This window comes from Rhinoderma darwinii, assembly GCF_050947455.1.
Source record: "Rhinoderma darwinii isolate aRhiDar2 chromosome 5 unlocalized genomic scaffold, aRhiDar2.hap1 SUPER_5_unloc_55, whole genome shotgun sequence".
NCBI lineage: Eukaryota > Metazoa > Chordata > Amphibia > Anura > Rhinodermatidae > Rhinoderma > Rhinoderma darwinii.
In genome coordinates this window covers 370,978-397,315 of record NW_027461815.1, presented here as the reverse complement: position 1 = coordinate 397,315, position 26,338 = coordinate 370,978, and the positions used below count along the sequence as shown (strand labels likewise).

Sequence of the window (26,338 nt, the reverse complement as noted above, 5' to 3'; positions counted from 1 at the left end):
TCTCCTTCATTCCATCACCACAGTGTCTGCCAACTGTACACAGTACACTGAAGAACACTACAACTGCGCCAACACCTGACATCACTGAATACAGGTCACACCTCCCTACTGTGACCTCATAATCATCACTACTGATATAGCGATGACATCACTCATCTGGTATATAAAATATATGTACAGCTGGTATAACCTGGGTATCTTCTCTATATAATTACATATTTACAGCTGGTATAAGTTATACGTCTTCTTGTATATAGTGATATGGAGCATGCTGTTATAACCTGGGTATCTTCTGTATATAATTATATATGTACAGCTGGTATAAGTTATACATCTTCCTGTATATAGTGATATGGAGCATGCTGGTATAACCTGGGTATCTTCTGTATATAATTATATATGTACAGCTGGTATAAGTTATACATCCTCTTGTATATAGTGATATGGAGCATGCTGGTATAACCTGGGTATCTTCTGTATATAATTATATATGTACAGCTGGTATAAGTTACACATCTTCCTGTATATAGTGATATGGAGCATGCTGGTATAACCTGGGTATCTTCTCTATATAATTACATATTTACAGCTGGTATAAGTTATACGTCTTCTTGTATATAGTGATATGGAGCATGCTGTTATAACCTGGGTATCTTCTGTATATAATTATATATGTACAGCTGGTATAAGTTATACATCTTCCTGTATATAGTGATATGGAGCATGCCGGTATAACCTGGGTATCTTCTGTATATAATTATATATGTTCAGCTGGTATAAGTTATACATCTTCTTGTATATAGTGATATGGAGCATGCTGGTATAACCTGGGTATCTTCTGTATATAATTATATATGTACAGCTGGTATAAGTTATACATCTTCTTGTATATAGTGATATGTGGCAGGCTGGTATAACCTGGGTATCTTCTGTATATAATTATATATGTACAGCTGGTATAAGTTATACATCTTCTTGTATATAGTGATATGGAGCATGCTGGTATAACCTGGGTATCTCTGTATATAATTATATATGTACAGCTGGTATAAGTCATACATCTTCTTGTATATAGTGATATGGAGCATGCTGGTATAACCTGGGTATCTTCTGTATATAATTATATATGTACAGCTGGTATAAGTTATACATCTTCTTGTATATAGTGATATGCAGCATGCTGGTATAACCTGGGTATCTTCTGTATATAATTATATATGTACAGCTGGTATAAGTTATACGTCTTCTTGTATATAGTGATATGGAGCATGCTGGTATAACCTGGGTATCTTCTGTATATAATTATATATGTACAGCTGGTATAAGTTATACATCTTCTTGTATATAGTGATATGGAGCATGCTGGTATAACCTGGGTATGTTCTGTATATAATTATATATGTACAGCTGGTATAAGTTATACATCTTCTTGTATATAGTGATATGGAGCATGCTGGTATAACCTGGGTATCTCCTGTATATAATTATATATGTACGGCTGGTATAAGTTATACATCATCTTGTATATAGTGATATGGAGCATGCTGGTATAACCTGGGTATCTTCTGTATATGATTATATATGTACGGCTGGTATAAGTTATACATCATCTTGTAAATAGTGATATGGAGCATGCTGGTATAAGTTATACATCTTCTTGTATATAGTGATATGGAGCAGGCTGGTATAACCTGGGTATCTCCTGTATATAATTATATATGTACAGCTGGTATAAGTTATACATCTTCTTGTATATAGTGATATGGAGCATGCTGGTATAACCTGGGTATCTCCTGTATATAATTATATATGTACAGCTGGTATAAGTTATACATCTTGTATATAGTGATATGGACCATGCTGGTATAACCTGGGTATCTTCTGTATATAATTATATATGTACAGCTGGTATAAGTTATACATCTTCTTGTATATAGTGATATGGAGCATGCTGGTATAACCTGGGTATCTTCTGTATATAATTATATATGTACAGCTGGTATAAGTTATACATCTTCTTGTATATAGTGATATGGAGCATGCTGGTATAACCTGGGTATCTTCTGTATATAATTATATATGTACAGCTGGTATAAGTTACACATCTTCTTGTATATAGAGATATGGAGCATGCTGGTATAACCTGGGTATCTTCTGTATATAATTATATATGTACAGCTGGTATAAGTTATACATCTTCTTGTATATAGTGATATGTGGCAGGCTGGTATAACCTGGGTATCTTCTGTATATAATTATATATGTACAGCTGGTATAAGTTATACATCTTCTTGTATATAGTGATATGTGGCAGGCTGGTATAACCTGGGTATCTTCTGTATATAATTATATATGTACAGCTGGTATAAGTTATACATCTTCTTGTATATAGTGATATGTGGCAGGCTGGTATAACCTGGGTATCTTCTGTATATAATTATATATGTACAGCTGGTATAAGTTATACATCTTCCTGTATATAGTGATATGGAGCATGCCGGTATAACCTGGGTATCTTCTGTATATAATTATATATGTTCAGCTGGTATAAGTTATACATCTTCTTGTATATAGTGATATGGAGCATGCAGGTATAACCTGGGTATCTTCTGTATATAATTATATATGTACAGCTGGTATAAGTTATACATCTTCTTGTATATAGTGATATGGAGCATGCTGGTATAACCCGGGTATCTTCTGTATATAATTATATATGTACAGCTGGTATAAGTTATACATCTTCTTGTATATAGTGATATGGAGCATGCTGGTATAACCTGGGTATCTTCTGTATATAATTATATATGTACAGCTGGTATAAGTTATACATCTTCTTGTATATAGATATATGGAGCATGCTGGTATAACCCGGGTATCTTCTGTATATAATTATATATGTACAGCTGGTATAAGTTATACATCTTCTTGTATATAGTGATATGGAGCATGCTGGTATAACCTGGGTATCTCCTGTATATAATTATATATGTACAGCTGGTATAAGTTATACATCTTCCTGTATATAGTGATATGGAGCATGCTGGTATAACCTGGGTATATTCTGTATATAATTATATATGTACAGCTGGTATAAGTTATACATCTTCTTGTATATAGTGATATGGAGCATGCTGGTATAACCTGGGTATCTCCTGTATATAATTATATATGTACAGCTGGTGTAAGTTATACATCTTCTTGTATATAGTGATATGGAGCATGCTGGTATAACCTGGGCATCTTCTGTATATAATTATATATGTACAGCTGGTCTAAGTTATACATCTTCCTGTATATAGTGATATGGAGCATGCCGGTATAACCTGGGTATCTTCTGTATATAATTATATATGTACAGCTGGTATATGTTATACATCTTCCTGTATATAGTGATATGGAGCATGCTGGTATAACCTGGGCATCTCCTATATATGATTATATATGTACAGCTGGTATAAGTTATACATCTTCTTGTATATAGTGATATGGAGCATGCTGGTATAACCTGGGTATCTTCTGTATATAATTATATATGTACAGCTGGTATAAGTTATACATCTTCTTATATATATAGTGATATGGAGCATGCTGGTATAACCTGGGTATCTCCTGTATATAATTATATATGTACAGCTGGTATAAGTTATACATCTTCTTGTATATAGTGATATGGAGCATGCTGGTATAACCTGGGTATCTTCTGTATATAATTATATATGTACAGCTGGTATAAGTTATACATCTTCTTATATATATAGTGATATGGAGCATGCTGGTATAACCTGGGTATATTCTGTATATAATTATATATGTACAGCTGGTATAAGTTATACATCTTCTTGTATATAGTGATATGGAGCATGCTGGTATAACCTGGGTATCTCCTGTATATAATTATATATGCACAGCTGGTATAAGTTATACATCTTCTTGTATATAGTGATATGGAGCATGCTGGTATAACCTGGGTATCTCCTGTATATAATTATATATGCACAGCTGGTATAAGTTATACATCTTCTTGTATATAGTGATATGGAGCATGCTGGTATAACCTGGGTATCTTCTGTATATAATTATATATGTACAGCTGGTATAAGTTATACATCTTCTTGTATATAGTGATATGGAGCATGCTGGTATAACCTGGGTATATCCTGTGTATAATTATATATGTACAGCTGGTATAAGTTATACATCTTCCTGTATATAGTGATATGGAGCATGCTGGTATAACCTGGGTATCTTCTGTATATAATTATATATGTACAGCTGGTGTAAGTTATACATCTTCTTATATATAGTGATATGGAGCATGCTGGTATAACCTGGGTATCTTCTGTATATAATTATATGTGTACAGCTGGTATATGTTATACATCTTCCTGTATATAGTGATATGGAGCATGCTGGTATAACCTAGGCATCTCCTATATATAATTATATATGTACAGCTGGTATAAGTTATACATCTTCTTGTATATAGTGATATGGAGCATGCTGGTATAACCTGGGTATCTCCTGTATATAATTATATATGCACAGCTGGTATAAGTTATACATCTTCTTGTATATAGTGATATGGAGCATGCTGGTATAACCTGGGTATATCCTGTGTATAATTATATATGTACAGCTGGTATAAGTTATACATCTTCTTGTATATAGTGATATGGAGCATGCTGGTATAACCTGGGTATCTTCTGTATATAATTATATATGTACCGCTGGTATAAGTTATACATCTTCTTGTATATAGTGATATGGAGCATGCTGGTATAACCTGGGTATCTTCTGTATATAATTATATATGTACAGCTGGTATAAGTTATATATTTTCCTGTATATAGTGATATGGAGCATGCTGGTATAACCTGGGTATCTTCTGTATATAATTATATATGTACGGCTGGTATAAGTTATACATCTTCTTGTATATAGTGATATGGAGCATGCTGGTATAACCTGGGTATCTTCTGTATATAATTATATATGTACTGCTGGTATAAGTTATACATCTTCTTGTATATAGTGATATGGAGCATGCTGGTATAACCTGGGTATCTTCTGTATATAATTATATATGTACAGCTGGTATAAGTTATACATCTTCCTGTATATAGTGATATGGAGCATGCTGGTATAACCTGGGTATCTTCTGTATATAATTATATATGTACGGCTGGTATAAGTTATACATCTTCTTGTATATAGTGATATGGAGCATGCTGGTATAACCTGGGTATCTTCTGTATATAATTATATATGTACAGCTGGTATAAGTTATACATCTTCTTGTATATAGTGATATGGAGCATGCTGGTATAACCTGGGTATCTTCTGTATATAATTATATATGTACCGCTGGTATAAGTTATACATCTTCTTGTATATAGTGATATGGAGCATGCTGGTATAACCTGGGTATCTTCTGTATATAATTATATATGTACAGCTGGTATAAGTTATACATCTTCCTGTATATAGTGATATGGAGCATGCTGGTATAACCTGGGTATCTTCTGTATATAATTATATATGTACAGCTAGTATAAGTTATACATCGTCTTGTATATAGTTATATGGAGCATGCTGGTATAACCTGGGTATCTTCTGTATATAATTATATATGTACAGCTGGTATAAGTTATACATCTTCTTGTATATAGTGATATGGAGCATGCTGGTATAACCTGGGTATCTCCGGTATATAATTATATATGTACAGCTGGTATAAGTTATACATCTTCCTGTATATAGTGATATGGAGCATGCTGGTATAACCTGGGTATCTTCTGTATATAATTATATATGTACCGCTGGTATAAGTTATACATCTTCTTGTATATAGTGATATGGAGCATGCTGGTATAACCTGGGTATCTTCTGTATATAATTATATATGTACAGCTGGTATAAGTTATACATCTTCTTGTATATAGTGATATGGAGCATGCTGGTATAACCTGGGTATCTCCTGTATATAATTATATATGTACAGCTGGTATAAGTTATACATCTTCTTGTATATAGTGATATGGAGCATGCTGGTATAACCTGGGTATCTTCTGTATATAATTATATATGTACCGCTGGTATAAGTTATACATCTTCTTGTATATAGTGATATGGAGCATGCTGGTATAACCTGGGTATCTCCTGTATATAATTATATATGTACAGCTGGTATAAGTTATACATCTTCTTGTATATAGTGATATGGAGCATGCTGGTATAACCTGGGTATCTTCTGTATATAATTATATATGTACAGCTGGTATAAGTTATACATCTTCTTGTATATAGTGATATGGAGCATGCTGGTATAACCTGGGTATCTTCTGTATATAATTATATATGTACAGCTGGTATAAGTTATACATCTTCTTGTATATAGTGATATGGAGCATGCTGGTATAACCTGGGTATCTTCTGTATATAAGTATATATGTACAGCTGGTATAAGTTATACATCTTCTTGTATATGGTGATATGGAGCATGCTGGTATAACCTGGGTATCTCCTGTATATAAGTATATATGTACAGCTGGTATAAGTTATACATCTTCTTGTATATGGTGATATGGAGCATGCTGGTATAACCTGGGTATCTTCTGTATATAATTATATATGTACAGCTGGTATAAGTTATACATCTTCTTGTATATAGTGATATGGAGCATGCTGGTATAACCTGGGTATCTTCTGTATATAATTATATATGTACAGCTGGTATAAGTTATACATCTTCTTGTATATAGTGATATGGAGCATGCTGGTATAACCTGGGTATCTCCTGTATATAATTATATATGTACAGCTGGTATAAGTTATACATCTTCTTGTATATAGTGATATGGAGCATGCTGGTATAACCTGGGTATCTTCTGTATATAATTATATATGTACCGCTGGTATAAGTTATACATCTTCTTGTATATAGTGATATGGAGCATGCTGGTATAACCTGGGTATCTCCTGTATATAATTATATATGTACAGCTGGTATAAGTTATACATCTTCTTGTATATAGTGATATGGAGCATGCTGGTATAACCTGGGTATCTTCTGTATATAATTATATATGTACAGCTGGTATAAGTTATACATCTTCTTGTATATAGTGATATGGAGCATGCTGGTATAACCTGGGTATCTACTGTATAGAATTATATATGTACAGCTGGTATAAGTTATACATCTTCCTGTATATAGTGATATGGAGCATGCTGGTATAACCTGGGTATCTCCTGTATATAATTATATATGTGCAGCTGGTATAAGTTATACATCTTCCTGTATATAGTGATATGGAGCATGCTGGTATAACCTGGGTATCTCCTGTATATGATTATATATGTACAGCTGGTATAAGTTATACATCTTCTTGTATATAGTGATATCGAGCATGCTGGTATAACCTGGGTATCTTCTGTATATAATTATATATGTACGGCTGGTATAAGTTATACATCTTCTTGTATATAGTGATATGGAGCATGCTGGTATAACCTGGGTATCTTCTGTATATAATTATATATGTACAGCTGGTATAAGTTATACATCTTCTTGTATATAGTGATATGGAGCATGCTGGTATAACCTGGGTATCTTCTGTATATAATTATATATGTACAGCTGGTATAAGTTATACATCTTCTTGTATATAGTGATATGGAGCATGCTGATGTAACCTGGGTATATTCTATATATAATTATATATGTACAGCTAGTATAAGTTATACATCTTCTTGTATATAGTGATATGGAGCATGCTGGTATAACCTGGGTATATTCTGTATATAATTATATATGTACAGCTGGTATAAGTTATACATCTTCTTTTATATAGTGATATGGAGCATGCTGGTATAACCTGGGTATCTTCTGTATATAATTATATATGTACAGCTGGTATAAGTTATATATTTTCCTGTATATAGTGATATGGAGCATGCTGGTATAACCTGGGTATCTTCTGTATATAATTATATATGTACAGCTGGTATAAGTTATATATTTTCCTGTATATAGTGATATGGAGCATGCTGGTATAACCTGGGTAACTTCTGAGAAGTATATAGAAGTATAATACACACACTGTATATAGGTGGCACTTTCTCTGTGTGTTTTCTAATAGTGCAGGAAATGATTTTCGGGTTTTTCGGTCACATGTGAGGGAGATGTTGGCGGATTATGAGTCACATTATATGATATAGGGGAACCGCACACACAGCAGCCGCCACCTATTTCCTGAGAAATGATTTATCTTCAGTAATGTCACTATCAGAGCGGTTTACAGATTTAATATCATACTCCCCTTAACCTCTGCTCTGCCATCTACTCACCTAAGAGCCTTTTTTTACTGACAGACTAGAAACCCGTCCCACCTAAGACCCATGATACTCTATACTGTCTATATTATCCAGTGCCACTATATACAGTACCCAGTAATGACCCCTGATACTCTATACTGTCTGTATTATCCAGTGCCACTATATACAGTACCCAGTAATGACCCCTGATACTCTATACTGTCTGTATTATCCAGTGCCACTATATACAGTACCCAGTAATGACCCATTATACGCTATACTGTCTATATTATCCAGTGCCACTATATACAGTACCCAGTGATGACCCATCATACTCTATACTGTCTATATTATCCAGTGCCACTATATACAGTACCCAGTAATGACCCATTATACGCTATACTGTCTATATTATCCAGTGCCACTATATACAGTACCCAGTAATGACCCCTGATACTCTATACTGTCTGTATTATCCAGTGCCACTATATACAGTGCCCAGTAATGACCCCTGATACTCTATACTGTCTGTATTATCCAGTGCCACTATATAGAGTACCCAGTAATGACCCATAATACTCTATACTGTCTATTATCCAGTGCCACTATATACAATACCCAGTGATGACCCATTATACGCTATACTGTCTATATTATCCAGTGCCACTATATACAGTACCCAGTAATGTCCCATGATACTCTATACTGCCTGTATTATCCAGTGCCACTATATACAGTGCCCAGTAATGACCCATGATACTCTATACTGTCTATATTATCCAGTGCCACTATATACAGTACCCAGTAATGACCCATGATACTCTATACTGTCTATATTATCCAGTGCCACTATATACAGTACCCAGTAATGACCCATGATACTCTATACTGTCTATATTATCCAGTGCCACTATATACAGTGCCCAGTAATGACCCCTGATACTCTATACTGTCTGTATTATCCAGTGCCACTATATACAGTACCCAGTGATGACCCATGATACTCTATACTGTCTGTATTATCCAGTGCCACTATATAGAGTACCCAGTGATGACCCATGATACTCTATACTGTCTGTATTATCCAGTGCCACTATATACAGTGCCCAGTGATGACCCATGATACTCTATACTGTCTATATTATCCAGTGCCACGATATACAGTGCCCAGTGATGACCCCTGATACTCTATACTGTCTGTATTATCCAGTGCCACTATATACAGTACCCAGTGATGACCCATGATACTCTATACTGTCTATATTATCCAGTGCCACTATATACAGTACCCAGTGATGACCCATGATACGCTATACTGTCTATATTATCCAGTGCCACTATATACAGTACCCAGTAATGACCCATGATACTCTATACTGTCTATATTATCCAGTGCCACTATATACAGTGCCCAGTAATGACCCATGATACTCTATACTGTCTGTATTATCCAGTGCCACTATATACAGTACCCAGTAATGACCCATGATACTCTATACTGTCTATATTATCCAGTGCCACTATATACAGTACCCAGTAATGACCCATGATACTCTATAATGTCTGTATTATCCAGTGCCACTATATACAGTACCCAGTGATGATCCATGATACTCTATACTGTCTGTATTATCCAGTGCCACTATATACAGTGCCCAGTGATGATCCATGATACTCTATACTGTCTGTATTATCCAGTGCCACTATATACAGTACCCAGTGATGACCCATGATACTCTATACTGTCTATATAGTGGCACTGGATAATACAGAGTACCCAGTGATGACCCATGATACTCTATACTGTCTGTATTATCCAGTGCCACTATATACAGTACCCAGTGATGACCCATGATACTCTATACTGTCTATATTATCCAGTGCCACGATATACAGTGCCCAGTGATGACCCCTGATACTCTATACTGTCTGTATTATCCAGTGCCACTATATACAGTACCCAATGATGACCCATGATACTCTATACTGTCTGTATTATCCATTGCCACTATATACAGTACCCAGTGATGACCCATGATACTCTATACTGTCTGTATTATCCAGTGCCACTATATACAGTACCCAGTGATGACCCATGATACTCTATACTGTCTATATTATCCAGTGCCACTATATACAGTGCCCAGTGATGAACCCTGATACTCTATACTGTCTGTATTATCCAGTGCCACTATATACAGTACCCAGTGATGACCCATGATACTCTATACTGTCTATTATCCAGTGCCACTATATACAGTACCCAGTGATGACCCATGATACTCTATACTGTCTATATTATCCAGTGCCACTATATACAGTACCCAGTGATGACCCATGATACTCTATACTGTCTGTATTATCCAGTGCCACTATATAGAGTACCCAGTGATGACCCATGATACTCTATACTGTCTGTATTATCCAGTGCCACTATATACAGTGTCCAGTGATGATCCATGATACTCTATACTGTCTATATTATCCAGTGCCACGATATACAGTACCCAGTGATGACCCCTGATACTCTATACTGTCTGTATTATCCAGTGCCACTATATAGAGTACCCAGTGATGATCCATGATACTCTATACTGTCTGTATTATCCAGTGCCACTATATAGAGTACCCAGTGATGATCCATGATACTCTATACTGTCTGTATTATCCAGTGCCACTATATACAGTACCCAGTGATGACCCATGATACTCTATACTGTCTGTATTATCCAGTGCCACGATATACAGTGCCCAGTGATGACCCCTGATACTCTATACTGTCTGTATTATCCAGTGCCACTATATACAGTACCCAGTGATGACCCATGATACTCTATACTGTCTGTATTATCCAGTGCCACTATATACAGTACCCAGTGATGACCCATGGTACTCTATACTGTCTGTATTATCCAGTGCCACTATATACAGTGCCCAGTGATGATCCATGATACTCTATACTGTCTGTATTATCCAGTGCCACTATATACAGTACCCAGTGATGACCCATGATACTCTATACTGTCTGTATTATCCAGTGCCACTATATACAGTACCCAGTGATGACCCATGATACTCTATACTGTCTGTATTATCCAGTGCCACTATATACAGTACCCAGTGATGACCCATGATACTCTATACTGTCTATATTATCCAGTGCCACTATATACAGTGCCCAGTGATGATCCATGATACTCTATACTGTCTGTATTATCCAGTGCCACTATATACAGTGCCCAGTGATGACCCATGATACTCTATACTGTCTGTATTATCCAGTGCCACTATATACAGTGCCCAGTGATGATCCTTGATACTCTATACTGTCTATATTATCCAGTGCCACGATACAGTCCCCAGTGATGACCCCTGATACTCTATACTGTCTGTATTATCCAGTGCCACTATATAGAGTGCCCAGTGATGATCCATGATACTCTATACTGTCTGTATTATCCAGTGCCACTATATACAGTACCCAGTGATGACCCATGATACTCTATACTGTCTGTATTATCCAGTGCCACTATATACAGTACCCAGTGATGACCCATGATACTCTATACTGTCTGTATTATCCAGTGCCACTATATACAGTACCCAGTGATGACCCATGATACTCTATACTGTCTGTATTATCCAGTGCCACTATATACAGTGCCCAGTGATGATCCATGATACTCTATACTGTCTATATTATCCAGTGCCACTATATACAGTACCCAGTGATGACCTATAATACTCTTTACTGTCTGTATTATCCAGTGCCACTATATATGTCACCCATGCCACATTATATAAGATTTTGCTTCCATACAATTGTTGGTTTTGCGCTGTGGGCACTGCCGCCTGCAGCAAAGATGTCACAATATTCTGGTGTAATTTATCTGCACACATACATTCATCCAGCCAGGACTCCGTGTTCATTGTAAGACGAGGAGAAGCCCGAAATCCATCCCAATATCTGCCGGCACCTTCCCTGGACACAGGAGAACGCGCGATACACAACATAACTGGCTGATCATTCACAGTCCGTGAAACGCATCAGCTGCCACTGAATAATTATAGCTGGGCAGCTGCACTTCACAGAGCGGCCTGCAGAGGTCCCTAGTGAGCACAGCCAGACACTCCCATCACTGGAGGTAGTGATACTGATAATGTGTCACTTTATAACTGGCCCATTCTACTCCCTGAACTGCCGTATATAAACCCAGCAGAGTGGAGACAGGGCGCCATGAATATCACCGGGAACGAGCGCCGCGCCAACATTTACTGCACTACAGAGAAAAGACACACGACTGGAGCGCCATACGGGAACTCCTAAGTTGTGGCACGCGATTTCACGAAACCGTCACAGAAAATGGATGCACAAGCAGCGAACGTAATAAGATCTGTGATTGAGCGCGCCCATAGAAAAGCCGCACGTTCTGTCGTTACTCTGATTGCGGTAGTTGAGCGGCTCGGCGGCGCCGTATATCCGGTACTCTGTTTTCCCTCCCTGTACTCATCTATATTCCCAGGACTCCCCCTTTCTCTTGTTCCCCCCTCTCCATTTCCCTGTAATAAAAGCCTGGAAGTTCCCATTCATCGATGCGTGAACAGAATATACAATCCGCTCGTGTAATGGATCCCGGAATCTGGATTATAAAGCTTCATATCCGCGGGGAACAAGGCGCAAGAGCCAACAACACGGCAGCCATGACACCATGTATAGCCCCGGCACACTGCACCACGTATGGGGGAGGGGGACACCATTACCAGGTCACCTACTATCAACAAGCATTGACCACCCCAGAACCACCCAAACCCCAGATCCAGAACCACCCAAACCCCAGATCCAGAACCACCCAAATCACAACCATCCGGACCCCAAATCCACAACCACCCAAACCCCAGATCCACGACCACCCAAATCACAACCATCCGGACCCCAGATCCACGACCACCCAGATCCACGACCATCCAGACCCCAGATCCACAACCCCCCAAATCACAAACACCCAGATCCACAGACCCCAGATACAGAACCAACCAAACCTTAGATCCAGATACAGACCCCAGAACCACCCAGAATCCAGAACCACAACTACGCAGAACCAAACAGATCCCAGAACCACCCAAACCTCAGATCCACGACCACCTAAATCCAGAAGCACCGAAACCTCAGATCCACAGACTCTAGATCCAGAACCACATGGGGTTTGTGGACATCACACGATGAGCGGAGGTCGGTGAACTCTTCAATACATAAAAAAGATTCATGATCGGATCAGAAGTTCTGTAACTTTCTTAGAGACTTTATATTTCATTTCCTCACCATTTGCAATATCTCTTCTTGCTGTCAGTAAATAGAAATTCCAGACACTGCTCACACAGCTGAGGGCTTGTTACAATGTATACGTGCAGACAAACAAGTCAGCAGTACAAATCTCCTGTTCTCACTTGTTACATTGTATCCGTCTGGCGTCCAAGCTGTTTACCTCACAGAGGATTGTCTGGACACAATTGTAACAAACCCTCAGCTGTGTGAGCAGGACTACATCTGGACTGGTTTTCAATATCTGGGCATAAACTAGGTTCCCATTCACTGAAAGTCAGCAGAGAGCTTGACAATGGTGAGGAATTTGAAGGCGAAGTCTACTAGAAAGGTGTAGAAGACGTTGGTTGATCTATATACAGGCGATTGGGCGACCTCTAACTTTCCCAAACTTCTGACCAGTCCTAGCGTCACACATAACAGAGCGCCCCCTCCGCCACCGCGACATGTACAAATGACCACATCAAACCCATCACCACCGCTACATACAGAACCCCGACTATTCCCATCTGTTTCTATGGCGATTGTCTTCCAGCTCCTCCCCCACTGATGTTGTCACGGTGATCGCAGCGCAGATACTTTATGGCAGCGGTTAATATTTCCATCAACATTGGATTGCAGTGAGAATCTCCGGACCGGCGGCGACCCCACAATCTGAGTCCGGCGTCCGCAGAAATCAGTGCACCGTGCGTGTGACGGCCCGTGGTGGGCGCTCGCCGATCTGAGTTAATAATGGGGACCCCCCCCGATCAGTCCGAACACCCCAATGACCGGAATGGACGCCATGAGACCCTATTCACATTGAAATAAAAATCACGCGGTGCGGTCACGGTTTTGTATTTTTCTGTTATAAAATTGCGGCACAAAACGCTACATGTGAACGTAGCCCAAAAGTGTCAGGGATGGGATTGCGGCTGGAATAATATAATGGTGACCGGAGCGGGCGCCTCCGAGCAGAGACCCTCCCGGGCTTCCGTCCGTCCGTCAGCAGCAGGAGTCATATATAGAGTCTACAGGCAGATAAACAAGGATCTGACCGCCCACCGGGGCCCCCGGTCCTACATACCAGGTGAGATGCCAGTCTGTCTTACTAGGTTTCTATTCACAGACTGGCAGAAACTGGTTGCGACAAGCCCCGGAATACCCCGCACAAGACAGGACATCTCGGGGGGCGATCTGTGAAGGACCCACCTGGAACAATCTTCATAGGAGCCGGGCGGAGGAGACCACGAGACGCAGCCTGCAGCTCTGGAAGGTGGCGAGGTTAGCTCTGCGTCCACGGGGGCGAGGGTCCAGGAAGGCAGCCAGGGGGCCGAGCAGGATATAAATAACAGGGCAGCGTCATATGTCACAGTCTTACTGGCATTAAGGGCTCAGCTAACAACACGGGACACCGGCGTAACCCAACTCAGGGGGAAACCAGAGGTCAGAAGAGGGGGATCTGCGGGCAAGACAACGGCACCCGCCAGCTCCAACATCTACCTGTGAGGGGCGCGGACTTCAAACAGCCCCCCCAAACAAACAAAAAAACGTGTATTTCTATCTGTAATGGGGCAAATAAAAAATGAGTACAAACCCCTGAAAGTGGGGTGCAGAGCGCAGCGGAAGAGAACGTGACCCCAGTAAGAGAGGCCTCAAGGACACGCAACAAACATTCATTATATGGGACCGGGGAAAACGGGGACGGACGGAGTCACTGGGGATGACGGGTTTATGGGACCGGGAGTCCCTGGCGGCTGCAGGACTGCTCCTCACAATTTAGCTGCAAATACTATGTGAACTTTAAGTAACGTAATAAAAACTACAGCCATCACCCCATATAACCGGTGTCTGTATTGGGGGACCCCAGATATCATCCACTGACCGCTCCATATTCTACATTAACGTCAATGTGCGCGCCTTAAAGGGGTTGTTCAGAATTAGAAAAATAAAAAAGTCTTTCTACCAAAATCAGCGCCACCCCTATCCACAGGTTGTGTGTGGTATTGCAGCTCAGCCCCATTCAATTGAGCTGAGTTGCAATACCAGACACAGCCTATGGACAGGGGTGGCGCTGTGTTTGGAAGAGAGCAGCCATGTTTTTCTAATCCTGTACGACCCCTTTAAATCTTACATGCACTCCCCAAAAAAGAGACACAGAAGGTTGTGACGTTCCACTGCCATTTATCGTGGGAAAAAGTAAGACAGAACAAATTATTTATCCCCATTGGGCGCCCCACTTTAAGTGGGTGTATATTCTTATCATTGTCAGTAAAGACCCCCCCCCCCCAGCTATTGTGAAGTGTATGTGCCCTATCATCCTCCGCTGAGAGCCCCCAGATTATGCGGGGTGCAGCATGTGCTCTATCAATTATGAAGTGTACCCCAGTTGATGTGATTTGCAGGTTATTAGTCCCCTCGTTACTATAAGGAGGTCCGTCACCTGTACTTATGGGGGAAGTCGCCCAATTAACCCCATCACTGCCGGCATCCCGAGCTCACAGCCTCCGGCTCAGGAGATCATATAAATACTGACTATTTTAGGTAATGAAACTTTCAGCTGACGCAGGACGGAGAAAACGGGGAGAGCGGGGAAAGTATGAGAACCGGCCGAGACATGAGACGGGGGCATCAGCGCCAAAGGGGTAGAAGGGTACGGAGATCACATGTGGGGGTGCAGCTGTAATGCAATGACCCCAAAAAAATATCCCCCAATATCAGCCCCTACAGATCACCCCCATATCAGCCCTACAGATCACCCCAATATTAACCCTACAGATCACCCCAATATCAGTCCTACAGATCACCTCCATATCAGCCTCTACAGATCACCTCCATATCAGCCCTACAGATCACCCCCATATCAGCCCTACAGATCACCCCAATATCAGCCCTACAGATCACCCCCATATCAGCCCTACAGATCACCCCCATATCAGCCCCTACAGATGACCCCGATATCAGCCCCTACAGATGACCCCAATATCAGCCCTACAGATCACCCCAATATCAGCCCTACAGATCACCCCCATATCAGCCCTACAGATCACCCCCATATCAGCCCTACAAATCACCCCCATATCAGCCCTACAGATCACCCCCATATCAGCCCTACAGATCACCCCCATATCAGCCCTACAGATCACCCCGATATCAGCCCCTACAGATCACCCCGATATCAGCCCCTACAGATCACCCCGATATCAGCCCCTACAGATGACCCCGATATCAGCCCCTACAGATCACCCCAATATCAGCCCTACAGATCACCCCAATATCAGCCCTACAGATCACCCCCATATCAGCCCTACAGATCACCCCCATATCAGCCCTACAAATCACCCCCATATCAGCCCTACAGATCACCCCCATATCAGCCCTACAGATCACCCCCATATCAGACCTAGGGATCACCCCGATATCAGTCCTACAGATCACCCCAATATCAGCCCTACAGATCACCCTCATATCAGCCCTACAGATCACCCCCATATCAGCCCTACAGATCACCTCCATATCAGCCCTACAGATCACCCTCATATCAGCCCTACAGATCACCCCAATATCAGCCCTACAGATCACCCCCATATCAGCCCTACAAATCACCCCAATATCAGCCCTACAGATCACCCCAATATCAGCCCTACAGATCACCCCAATATCAGCCCTACAGATCACCCCAATATCAGCCCTACAGATCACCCCAATATCAGCCCTACAGATCACCCCAATATCAGCCCTACAGATCACCCTAATAGTCCACACTGATCACTGCCCACGTCATACCATGGCATTACAGGTTTATGCTGTGCCCTTACCTTGTCCCTGTTGTATGAGGTCATCGATATAACAGCGGCCGTCCTCCTCCATGGCAGCGAGTGCCAGCTCTTGTGCTGCAGTGATGGAGGAAGCAGAGACATTGAGGTGTGAGGAGTCCTCCACCCTCCGTGGAGCCTCCACCTCCTGCAGCAGCGGCGGAGCATGTCCCAGCAGAGGATGCTGCCCCAGCACGCTATGTGGAGCGCACTCCCTGCCAGCAACCACCTCAGCTCCCTATATGGCCCCGGACAATGTACAGGGTCGTCATCCTGTCACCCTCCCATCATCAACCCCGGAGATGCAGCCACACACTGCAGGAACACGGACACTGCTGGAATGTAGCGCTTACGCCACGCTTAGACTTGTAGTTCTACAACAGGAGAGCTGCAGCCAGACTGACGAGACAATGACGGCTGGAAAGTAAAGAGCATCCCAGACAGGAGAGGCTTCATTGGCCGATATCAACTTTGTGGCAGGGCGGCGGTAAAATGGACCGTGTACAACGCTGCTCCCCCGGATGGTGCGATAGGGGTGGCCGACTATCGGATGTTCCCAGTGAGGAGGTGACGACTCCTTAGTGCTGGACATCCTCATAGGGGAGCGCAACCTCCACCAATCACAACTAAATAACATGCGGCCCCAGAGCTAAAATACTGCCGGAACCAGTCCGAAGACCATGGCCCCCTCCACTGGAGAATGTCTACTGACGGAGCGGAGGGGACGTACCACGCTACAGCAGCAGCCTCGTCCTCCTCACCCCCTACACCAGCCTGATGCCAGTGTAAACATCACAGAGCTGACACCAGCGGGTACACAATCTCTCTGGGTGGAGTCACCATGTCCTGCAGGACTCGCCATAGAAACTTTACAGGGCCGCAGAGACATTAAAGTAAGAGACGTCTTCAGGGCCGGAGACAATGACAGGAATACAGCGCTGCGGCCATACATGTTACCTGTATGTCGGATCAGTGGCCCCTGATACCTGGGCCCCCGGCTCCCCCTGTGAGCCGCAGTATTAGGAGCAGCTGTGTCTATATAAATAGTGCAGTGCTGGACGGGCTGTGGTGTGGGGGGTGAGCGGGCAGCTTCATGTAATCTACAGCACAGGGTAATTGTGTTATATCCGTGATCTCTCATTGTGATAACTACTCCCATCAGCCACAGAAACTCCAAAAACATTTATGGTTAATATGGGACCCATGAGGCTGGCAGTGCCATACTGACCACGAGCCGCCTGAAGACCACACTGACCAGGAGCCGCCTGAAGACCACACTGACCACGAGCCGCCTGAAGACCACACTGACCACGAGCCGCCTGAAGACCACACTGACCACGAGCCGCCTGAAGACCACACTGACCACGAGCCGCCTGAAGACCACACTGACCACGAGCCGCCTGAAGACCACACTGACCACGAGCCGCCTGAAGACCACACTGACCACGAGCCGCCTGAAGACCACACTGACCACGAGCCACCTGAAGACCACACTGACCACGAGCCACGCTGAAGACCACACTGACCACGAGCCACCTCAAGACCACACTGACCACGAGCCACCTGAAGACCACACTGACCACGAGCCACCTGAAGACCACACTGACCACGAGCCACCTGAAGACCACACTGACCACGAGCCGCCTGAAGACCACACTGACCACGAGCCGCCTGAAGACCACACTGACCACGAGCCACGCTGAAGACCACACTGACCACGAGCCACGCTGAAGACCACACTGACCACGAGCCACCTGAAGACCACACTGACCACGAGCCGTCTGAAGACCACACTGACCACGAGCCGTCTGAAGACCACACTAACCACGAGCCACCTGAAGACCACACTAACCACGAGCCGTCTGAAGACCACACTGACCACGAGCCGCCAGAAGACCACACTAACCACGAGCCGTCTGAAGACCACACTGACCACGAGCCGCCTGAAGACCACACTGACCACGAGCCGCCTGCAGCCCACGCTGACCACAAGCAACCTTTGAAAAACCCTAATATAATACCAATAATAATCTAGTGATATTTGTATTTTGAAAGTAAATGATATAATTTCCACTTCATTAACATTTGCTGTGCAGCCAAGCTTTAGCTATTGATCTCTGTTATCAGCCAGTTATCACAGCTCCATTACACGCCGTATTTTGCCGCTCGTCAACATCTATAAATTCCCGTCCTTCCTATTAATAACTGGACTGTACTTTTTAGGCCGGCTTAATAAACTAAGATTACAATTACCACATTAATGCCAGACTGAAAATGTCACATCAACCGGAGGTTATATCTGGGCCGTCCACATAACCACCCATGGCGTCACATGTATATTGCAGTTACTGTGATGTCATCACACCTCTGTCCCGCCTATTTATGACATCACAGCTCTTGTGTCTTTCGGCCTAGGATGGGGGTACAGGAGGCTGCCCCCCAGCACAGAGGGTAGAGGCAGGCGAGGTGTAATAAGGGGGTGATTACAGGAGGCTGCCCCCCAGCACAGAGGGTAGAGGCAGGAGAGGTGTAATAAGGGGGTGATTACAGGAGGTCCCCCCCCAGCACAGAGGGTAGAGGCAGGAGAGGTGTAATAAGGGGGTGATTACAGGAGGTCCCCCCCCAGCACAGAGGGTAGAGGCAGGCGAGGTGTAATAAGGGGGTGATTACAGGAGGCTGCCCCCCAGCACAGAGGGTAGAGGCAGGCGAGGTGCTGGAGCCTCTTATAGAAATTAATGTAAATCCAATAACCCCCCCCCCCCCCTCCGGGTCCAGGACACGTCTCTTTCTTATTACCCCCCCTCCGGGTCCAGGACACGTCTCTCTCTTATTACCCCCCCCTCCGGGTCCAGGACACGTCTCTCTCTTATTACCCCCCCCTCCGGGTCCAGGACATGTCTCTTTCTTATTACCCCCCCCTCCGGGTCCAGGACACGTCTCTCTCTTATTACCCCCCCTCCGGGTCCAGGACACGTCTCTCTCTTATTACCCCCCCTCCGGGTCCAGGACACGTCTCTCTCTTATTACCCCCCCGGCTCCAGCGCCTCGGACATAGTTGTGATGATTACATTGCACATTCTGTCATGGCCTCCATGTCTCGCCGTCCTCGTGAAGCGCGGTCTCATACTTAGGAGACGAGTAATGCTTGGATCCTCTCCAGGCCCCTCAGCCGCACACTCCTCTATGTAACAGCACGAGGCCCCCCGGTGGGCTGCCCTGTAGGACTCCACTGCATGGAACCAGAATAGACCCGGCAGAGATGGAAGTTACAGGGCCGCGGCAGCGTGGATCCAGCTACGAGACTGCACCGTGACAAGCTCTGCACCTCTTATATGTACTTTGTATTTCCATCCCTCAGACAGATCTCTGCTTCCTGTCAGTGAACTAGAAGATTATTGTTTACATGCATAGGTTAAAAACTCTATGACTTAGTCCTGCTCACACAGCTGAGGGTTTGTTACAATTGTCTATAGGTAAGAGGATTGTCTACACTGATAAATTGTTGTAACAAGCCCATCAGCAGTATAAGTAGGACTAGTATAACCCTTAGAAAGTAAACAAAAAAAAATCCATTCACTGACAGCAAGCAAATATCAGGTGAGGAATTGTAACAAAGTCTATTTGACAGTTGCTTTTCTTGATACACGGATTGAGCTGGAGGTGAGAGATTCTATGATGACAGGAGAGATCAGATACTGGCACTGACCAGAAAATGCTTGTGGACTGTAGTAAAGACTCATTATATCAGCGCCCCAATGTCCTGCCCCTCAATCAACCCTCCCAGCCAATCAGCAGAGCAAGGACATCTCACATGACACTTCCCACAGACTCCTGACTCCTGGTCCGGTAGTAGTCACAGGTGAAGCAGCGCTCGCTTCCTATGTCCCTATCGTCATTTTATGGGACCATTCAGGGGTTGTAATTGTGCCCACTAGATCAGCTGTGATGGGACCTCATACATAATTAAAGAGAGGCCAGACACGTTCAGCTCAGGGACTATGTCCAGCTTTGTTCCTTCCAGTGTCACCGGGACAAGTAGAACCTGCACCAATAGGAGTTGCCTCCAGCAGCGACAGATTCTACTTACAGACAGTGGGTACATATAGAGACCAAGCTGTAATAATAGTCATGGGGCTTCTGCACCTACCTTCATCAGGAGAGGACTCGGGATTATCTGCAGGAACTGGGGACACCTCCGATTCTGGAGGCTCGGACACCGTTTCCAGTTCCTCCACCTTGGACTCTGGAGATGTTTGGGTAAGTGTTACGGCACGGACTTCCTCCACCTTGGATTCTGAAGATATCTGGGTAAGGCGGACAGTTCGTGATACAGTTTGGAGCTCCTCCATCTTGGACACCTGGGAACTCTTGGTAAGAATGACATTTTCCTTGACAGTCTGGAAATCCTCCATTGTGGATTCCGAAGGTTTCTGGATAAGGATGACAGTTTCCTTTACAGTCTGGGGTTCCTCCACCTTGGACTCTGGAGATGTTTGGGTAAGAGTTACAGCATTGACTTCTTCCAGCTTTGATTCTGAAGATATCTGGGTAAGGGTGACACTTGGTGATACAGTCTGGAGTTTCTCCACCTTGGATTCTGGAGGCTTTTGGGTAAAGGTAACAGTTTTCTTTACAGTCTGGAGTTCCTTCCCCTTGGATTCCAGAAGTTTTTGGGTGAGAGTGACAGTATCCTTTACAGTCTGGAGATTCCCCATCTTGGATTCTAGAGGCTTCTGGGTAAGGGTAATAGTTTTCTTTACAGTCTGGGGTTCCTCCACCTTGGACTCTGGAGATGTTTGGGTAAGAGTTACAGCATTGACTTCTTCCACCTTGGATTCTGAAGATATCTGGGTAAGCGTGACAGTTCGTGATACAGTCTGGAGTTCCTCCACCTTGGACTTCTGGGAACTCTTGGTAAGAATGACAGTTCCCTTGACAGTCTGGAGTTCCTCCACCTTGGATTCCAGAGGTTTTTTGGTAAGGGTGACCGTGTCCTCTACAGTCTGGAGTTCCTCCACCTTGGATTCCAGAGGTTTCTTGGTAAGAGTGACAGTGTCCTCTACAGTCTGGGGTTCCTCCACCTTGGACTCTGGAGATGTTTGGGTAAGAGTTACAGCATTGACTTCTTCCAGCTTTGATTCTGAAGATATCTGGGTAAGGGTGACACTTGGTGATACAGTCTGGAGTTTCTCCACCTTGGATTCTGGAGGCTTTTGGGTAAAGGTAACAGTTTTCTTTACAGTCTGGAGTTCCTTCACCTTGGATTCCAGAAGTTTTTGGGTGAGAGTGACAGTATCCTTTACAGTCTGGAGATTCCCCATCTTGGATTCTAGAGGCTTCTGGGTAAGGGTAATAGTTTTCTTTACAGTCTGGGGTTCCTCCACCTTGGACTCTGGAGATGTTTGGGTAAGAGTTACAGCATTGACTTCTTCCACCTTGGATTCTGAAGATATCTGGGTAAGCGTGACAGTTCGTGATACAGTCTGGAGTTCCTCCACCTTGGACTTCTGGGAACTCTTGGTAAGAATGACAGTTCCCTTGACAGTCTGGAGTTCCTCCACCTTGGATTCCAGAGGTTTCTTGGTAAGGGTGACAGTGTCCTCTACAGTCTGGAGTTCCTCCACCTTGGATTCTGGAGAATTTTTGGCCACAGTGACTCTCTCTGCTATAGCAGGAACATCCTCCACATTCAATTCTAGAGTAATCACAGTGTGGAAATCTTTTTCAACAGCACAGTCAACTTTGATTTCCTTTCCTTGTGCCCGCTCACCTGTAGTGGTGGCATCTTGGGAACCCATCAATAGGGGCTTATTTAAGTCCCGCGACTCCAGATGTTGGACTTCTTGCTCAATAGAATGAGTTAATGACGTAGACGCACTCTGGTGAACAGTTTCCATGTTTTGGATCATTTCCTCCTCTTGCTTCTCGCACACTGCAGGATTCTGGGAAGAAGCGTCTGAAGATGAATGGTCTTTTAAGTTGTCCCCACTCTTGACCTCAATGTGCTGGTCCTGGGCGTTCTTCTGTATGGAGAGATCGGTTCTCTTTTGGAGCTCTTGTATTTTGGAACCCTTGTCTTGTATTTCCTCCACAAGTTCATGGCTGGTGGTAACCACAGCAGAAGACGGATCTTCAGCAAGAGACTCCTTAACCTCTTGATTACTTTTAGGCTTTTGTTTATTTTCACTCTCAAATTCTTCTTGGGGAGTTAACTCATGTTTTAACTCTTTCTTTGGTGGGTGGGTGGCAGAGATGTCCTTGGCATCTGTCTTTGGTAAATCTAGAGACTCCTTTTTGGCCTTCTTACTTTTACCCTTGGACTCCTTCTTCTGACTGCCTTCCTGCTCGGTCTTAGTTTGGACAGGTGTACTGGTGTCAGTCTCATGTACTGGGCCCTCATCCTTTACATTCTGCCTCTGTGATTTGGTCTCTAGTTTGCCCTCTCTAGCCTCGACTTCTAGTTTAGTCGCTGAGGGTCCCTGAGTAAGACCACCTTGTCCTGCTCTCTCACTAGTTTTTCCTTCCTTTTTCAATCTCTCTGGTTTAGGGTTTGAAGACCCACTTTTAGGAGCCTCCATAGGGGTGACCTTTGTGGCCTCTACTGTTGGCTCTTTCTTGGGTTCTTTAGTTACTCCTTCACTCGCACTAGCACTGGGTTTGTGGGTCTTTTTGGATTCTGTTAGGTTATTGTGGTTTTCCGTAACCCCTTCTTTCCCAGTCTTTTCCTGCCCTTTCTTCTTTTGGCCCCTTTTCCCCTCTCCCTTGGTCTCTGTTTTTAGAGGCTCTAGTGCTGCAGACATTGGACTAACAGTGACACTAAACTCGTTCTCCTTCTGATGCTTCTGCTTTTTGCTTTGCACCTTCTCATTTGCCTGCTCGGCTGCAGGTTTGGAGAGCACATGCGTTTGACTCACAACTTTATCTTCCAAGTATTTGTCAGCTGCAATGCTATCCCTTCCCTGCTGTATAACCTCTTGTGCGGCCTCTACTTTTGTCTCTCCAGAGGCAGCTAAACTTAAGGCCTTCACGATCTCAGCTGTCTCTTTTCCCTTTTGCTTTTCTTTGGCTGGTTTTATTAATTGTCCCTTGTTCTTCTCCTGTTTGGCCAATATTTGCTCCTGCACTGGGGCCTTCTCACTACCCTCCATTCGTACCTCCTTTTCGTGGACTCTGACCTCTAGGCTTTTATGAGAGGACACTACATGGACCTCAGATTTCTGGGTTAGTGCTGATCTGGACTCTTCAGAGTCTTGGACCATTTTGGCGCTGGATCTTTTAGCAGCATTTTGGGGATATGACATGAGGGCCGGTCTGCTGACTATCTTGCTGGATTCTATGTTCTCCTCCTGCCTCTCGTACGAGGAGGTGACTGAGTTTGGAGCTGTCATTGACTCACCATTATCTGTCACTGTCTGCCTTTTAGAGTTTTCTTCTTTTCTAAGCTCTTGTGTCCCCCCGAACATCTTCTTATCTGTCCAGCTATCAGAGGAAGATGTTCCTAAGTGTCCCCTCCTCTCGTACCCCGATTTCTGTTGCTCTCCCACACTCGGAGTTCCCTTGGTCCCCCACTTCTCCCCTACACTAACCCCACTTGTATGACTTGTTCCCCTCTTATTACTGGCCTGGTCATCTCTTTCTGCCCATCTCTGCCACCCACCTTCTTGACAGCTGTTCTCGAGCACGTGGGACTTGGAGGAGCAATGTGTGGCGTCCTGACCTCTCTGGGGCACGGTCTCTTCTCTCCTGCGGTACTCTTGCCTTTCAACATCGGCCTGGGGTTTTGGAACATAGGATGTGGGGCCCCGAATTGCTTGGACATTTTCAGCAGGTGTCCTCCGAGGTAATCCTAGGGGAGCTATCGGACGTCTCACCCTTTGTAGAGATGCAGGTACAATTTCAGGAGGAAGATGGAGGTATTGGCGCAGATAGTCAATGCCCTCATTGGTGAGGTACCAGTAACAATGCTTCCATGCAAATGTTTCCCTGACGAATCCGCGTGATTTCAGCGAGCCCATTGCTTTGGTTACCTGCAGGTTTGTGACACCGGAAACCTCGGCGTGGCGACTCTGCGGCCTCTCGTCGTTCTTGGCCACCATGACTCCGTCTCGAAAAATAATTTCATAGATCGCTCGTAGGCGGTCACGTGGCATCAGCATCCCGGCCACCATCTTGGTTATTTAGGTTCAGTACAAATGCAGAAAAGAAAGGTGCCGTCTCTACCCCAAGAACAAAAAAAAAAAAAAGAATAAATAAGAATCAGGAAGTTCCTTGAGTTGCGTGTGACAATGAGCTGCCAGCGGATCTCCCAGGATGAAAGTCTCCACACAGAGAAGCGACTCCGCTCTGCAGATCCGGAAAATGGGCAGCAAGAGAGCAGAAAGTTTCTTCCTAGCCGCCCTCCTCCTGCACAAAGTCTCCCCCTCCTCAGCTTCTGGAGAGCGTTAGTGACTCCACCTCCGGGTGTGAGAGAGACTGGACAGAGCGGAGAGACAGCTGAGAGTCCAGAGAGACTGCACCGGAGGAGAGAGTGAAACACGCGCGCGCACACGCCCTCCAGAGGGAGGGGGCAGGACTCCAACCACAGCTGCCCATCCCAACCCCCCAGTACACCGTGCCCGTTCAGCACCAGGGATGCCGGCGCGGGCAGACATACGTGCCATACCTTCTATCCCATGGAGCATGTAACACCTTATGACAGAAACAGGTAATTTGTGAAGGAAAGAAAAATCTCCCAAAAATTCCTGAGCTTCCTGGCAGTGCGGGCAGAGAACGGCTGCCCGGCAGAGGTGGCAGCGAGGATATGAATGGCATACCAATGTCATCACTGCCAACGTGGGGTGTCAAGGAAACACTACCCTCCACCATGCTCCTCGCATAGACCGCAGCTGCCAAGAGCCCTCAACAC

General features: G+C 43.9%; 1 protein-coding gene across 5 annotated transcripts in view; it reads right to left on the bottom strand.

The window, feature by feature from the left end:
- PLEC (plectin) overlaps window positions 1–25,826 on the bottom strand; it is a 178,556-nt gene extending 152,730 nt beyond the window's left edge. For 3 of the 5 annotated variants that reach the window (XM_075847650.1, XM_075847651.1, XM_075847652.1), the window contains exon 1: window positions 21,581–25,826. In XM_075847650.1, coding sequence (XP_075703765.1) covers window positions 21,581–25,601 — 4,021 coding nt within the window. In that variant the 5' untranslated portion in view covers window positions 25,602–25,826. The remainder of the gene's footprint in view (window positions 1–21,580) is intronic. The other 2 variants (XM_075847653.1, XM_075847654.1) reach the window with 1 other exon arrangement.
- Window positions 25,827–26,338: the final 512 nt, after the last annotated feature.